Source organism: Limulus polyphemus, unplaced genomic scaffold (genome assembly GCF_000517525.1).
Source record: "Limulus polyphemus unplaced genomic scaffold, Limulus_polyphemus-2.1.2 Scaffold5264, whole genome shotgun sequence".
NCBI lineage: Eukaryota > Metazoa > Arthropoda > Merostomata > Xiphosura > Limulidae > Limulus > Limulus polyphemus.
The window spans coordinates 13,315-17,651 of NW_013670874.1; the positions used below are offsets into that span (position 1 = coordinate 13,315).

At 31.0% G+C, this 4,337-nt stretch overlaps 1 protein-coding gene across 1 annotated transcript in view; it reads left to right on the forward strand.

The window, feature by feature from the left end:
* Window positions 1-1,268: 1,268 nt before the first annotated feature.
* Window positions 1,269-4,337, forward strand: part of LOC106472346 (trafficking protein particle complex subunit 5-like) — a 19,298-nt gene continuing 16,229 nt past the window's right edge. Inside the window, exons 1-2 of the mRNA XM_013932983.2 lie at window positions 1,269-1,507; window positions 3,266-3,354. Of these exons, the coding sequence (XP_013788437.1) occupies window positions 1,445-1,507; window positions 3,266-3,354 (152 nt within the window). The 5' untranslated portion in view covers window positions 1,269-1,444. The remainder of the gene's footprint in view (window positions 1,508-3,265; window positions 3,355-4,337) is intronic.

Here is a 4,337-nt window from a genome sequence, read left to right on the forward strand (position 1 = left end):
CGAATTTGGTTGGAGTTCAGTGAGAAACACACTTCGTAACTTAGCAACCTTGAATCCCTAGTTAGTGGGCTCTAACTGGTTACTCTCTCTGAGGTAAATCCGCGAACCAGAAAATATTACAATCGTGACTCCCCGATTTTTTCTTTTGCTGCTGTGAAAAACAGTGGTAGCCATTTGAGTTTCAAACCTGTATGTTATCGGAAGTAAGGTGATAATACTTTTGTCATTTTTAATGATCATCAACACGTTGATCAATTTCTAAAGTGTCTTTACAGTTAACATGATAGTGAGAAATTGACAGTAGAACGTCAACTTGCTTTTTGATTCACTTATGCAAATAGTTACTAGTTGTATTTTCATTTTGACAACCTCATTCTAGAATTGTTTTAAGCACATCTGATTAAGACAGTAATTCATGGTGCATAAAAAATTCACTAGCACGTATGAATATCTCCATAAAGATACTGAAAACATTAAAATGTTGTAAATAAAAATGACTTTACAAATAACATGGTTGATAACATCATGCATAATTATTTGGGTAACAAAAATAAAATGTAAAAAGTTAGAATAGATCGTTCATAAATTATCTTTTCAATAAAATTGTTACATCATGGCAAACACATTTTAACTTAATATAAATAAATCAGTAGTGTTCGCTTTATCATGGAGTTTATCGACATGTTGATTTAAGAGGTACCTCGAAGCTTGAATATAAGTTACAACATTTCTCCAGATCCAAAAATAAAACATATATAAAAAACATGTCAAATGAAATATAAATGATTCGACATCATTGCGCATGCTAGGCAAAGTAAGTGGTGAGATTTATATACTAAGTAAGGTTCAAAACATCTTGAGATGGTAGAGACGAAAATTATATATCATTATGTTTAGCAACAGAACAAAATAGTAAAATATTATTTATTTATCAGTTTATTTTGCCTTAACCAAAACGTTAATTTCAATGAAGAAAAGATGATATAGAGGCTTATTCTTTTCTTTGATTCGCTACTCCTGTTGCAACATACTATTTATTTTCGCAAAATCACAGCTCATCAGTGCTGCTAAGAAGAGCAAAGAAAATAAACAAATTGATGGAATGGAAGTAGTTTGTTTGGTTTAGATACATAGTCCTTTACTCACCACCTATGAAGTTTTTCATGATTTATTTTATTGGTATTCACTGTCAAGCTATTAAAAAATGAGAATAGAATCTGGTGAATAATAATAATAATGATAATAAAAAGATTTGAGCCCTAGCGGAAAGTTAAGGAGTAAAGTTCGAGTAACAATCTTTGCAACATATTTTCTGTGGTAGAAGAAATTTAGAAAGCTTAATGAGTAATGTAACTTGAAAACTTTTAGCGGTACTGTTTTTAATATAAAAAAAAATTACAAATTGAACTCAGACGTCTGGCCAGTAAGCTTGATTTTAATTCTGATGGCGTCAACAAAGTCTAAAATAAATATTCTAGATAAGCCTTTAAGCAAAGGAAAGAGTGAAGTAAGTAAATTATGTAGGCTTAACTAAGTAGAAAGTTAGTATGTTTTATATTGCCATGTTATTGGTATTACTATTACTGTCAGCCTGTGATCGCCATTATTTATTATTGGTAAATAACATTAAAGTTATTAACAACAGTTAACCTTCGTGTTGAACGTGGGTTATAAACAATTCCGAGGATTTAAACTATGCGTGAAAAATCATAATTTTTCAATATGACAGGTTATTTTGAAATTTATATTTTTGTAATGCAATTGCCAGTTGACCTGGTATTTTTTTTTTACATAACATTACCAATAATATTTATGGAAAACAATGAACCTATTGGTTTATCTTGGTTATCCCATTCTCTAAACATATTTGTGTCCCTTAGTCCTACTATTCTTGCTGTTAAGTATGAAAAAAGATGATGCATCAACACTGTGTATTCCCTTTACAACCTTAAACACCTCAATAAGATCCACTCTAACTCTTCTTTTTTCAAGAGAAAACAATTTCAGAGATCTTATCCTCTCCTTGTATGACAACCCGTCCATCCAAGGCACCATTCTAGTAGGGAGCCCCAGAGAATTATAGTTCCCGGCCACAGAAACGCGTGAATGAAACTGCAGTTATGAATATATAAATCTCACATAAATAAAATACTAATTATTGTACAACAAATGGAAAATGTCTACAGCACTAATATATGCTGAATGTGTATGATTTATTTCAAGGCAACTTTACTCCGACTAGTTTGAAATCGGCTTTACAAACTATCATGAAGATTGCTAAAGCTGTCGTCTGCAATTTGTCAGCAACCAGGGAATGAATGTTAAAACTGAAACCAAGGTGTCAGTTTGAATTGGCTGGACCAGTGATACATACAAATGATAGCTCCCTTTATGCTCTACTTTGGTCTGGCTGGTTTCATTGGATCCAGAAGCATTCACTATTTGAAAATACGCAAATAAAACTTTAGGACCATTAAAAATTCTTTTTAGTCATTGAATTGATAGAAACTTGGCATTGTGGACTACATAATGTATAAACCAGTACATAGATATGCCTATATCAAACAGACAGCATGTCAAATGTGGATTGTAAACAGCCTATATGTTGCTTTGGGAACATGTTGCTTTATGTCATATCATCGGTTGTAAGTAGACTATGTTGTCCTGTCAACAGTTTGCTATACGTCATATCATTGGGTGTGGCTAAGAATGATGTATCAATTACGTCATGACATGATGTAGAATAGGTAGAGGTTACTACTAATACTTACCTGTCAATCACGGTATTTCAAGTTTACAACCAAAGTGATAACAAAATTTCACCTATTCTTTCATAAGTACATAGGTAAGCTCATACTTCATTATTAACATTTGGTTGTTAACAATTTTCATTCTATTTATCCATATAATATGAATACACATGTATGAGTTGGAAGTGGATGAATGTCAATAGGACTACATTTTATCTTGCCTCGACATGGGTGTCACGCGGTATCAGGTTACTAGGCAAAGCAATAAATCACTGACATTTTATTAACATTGTTCCAATGGGAAAGTAGCATAGGGTGAAAAGTTGATTTACAGGTATGATTTTTTAATTGTAATTTTGTATTTATATCGTTCTAGATTTTGGGTAGTGTTGTATAGTAATAATAGAAACATAGATATATTTCTGTGATATTTTAAACGTAATCCAGCTCATAATTATTTTCAAGCATTGAGTAAATACTACAAAACTGAATAATTGTTTTTTTTTTAATTTCAGATTAATATCAGCACATTTGGCCTACTTTTCTGTGAGATTGTTCAGTATTGTCAGAATCGAGTATACACTGTTCCAGAATTGCAAGGAAAGTGAGTATGAGTGGTACTAAGTTTGTATATTTTTGCATGACAAAAAACTGTGTAGTATATATAGTAGTGTCACTGGTGGAGATTTATAGTTACTTTATACACTAAACTATTGTATCTTGTATGTTTCCTATCATATTTTGTTATGTTAATTGTGTTTTTTTTAATGTTATAGTAATATTTTTGTTCAAATAGATGAGTTGTTTATGTTATTGGTTTGTTCCAAGGGAATTGTACCAGTTTTATTATTTAAACCCAAAGAAACACGATTTTATTAACCCTACAGAGGCGAATCTTCCTATGGTCATGGGTCAAAGGTCATGTCATTGCATTTGTAGACTTACATTCAAACTTTTATTGAGCTATTATTTTATGAATGTATGTCAATAACTTTGGTATCAACTGGTAGATTATAGTTCAAATTTTAGTATTATACGTTAGTTAATTTCTTAATTTATTAGTAAATATTAAAAATAAATCCTAAATATCGATTTGTGTGTCTCACGTGGTATGTTGAATGCAGCATTGATTTAAGCAAAAAGTTACTAACAAAAAAACAAGTAAAAAAAAACAAATTACTTGTATCGTATGTTTCCAATCTCTCAGTGTTAAAACAACATGTTAGTCACTTGGATTATGTATATTTAAAACAAACCATTGAGACTCAAAACAATAAAAAATTTATTACATTGTAAACTAATTAAATTATAGAAGTTACTCAAGGTAAAAAGAGACAAGTAACCCTTAACCATGTTTGCTGAGAACCCCCTCTGAAGTCATAAATAACCTCTCTAACCACGCTTTAACTCTTTCAGCACGGGCTCGGTTCCTGGGACGGAGCTCGTAACAAATTTGAGCTTGTTATAGTTTTCATGCTATAACATTTAAATTAGTAAGCATATGTTAATGCAATTTGGCAGATTATCAGTAAATGCTTTCATATGCAAAATATCAATTTTTTTATTTTATTAAATCGTAAGGTTTGT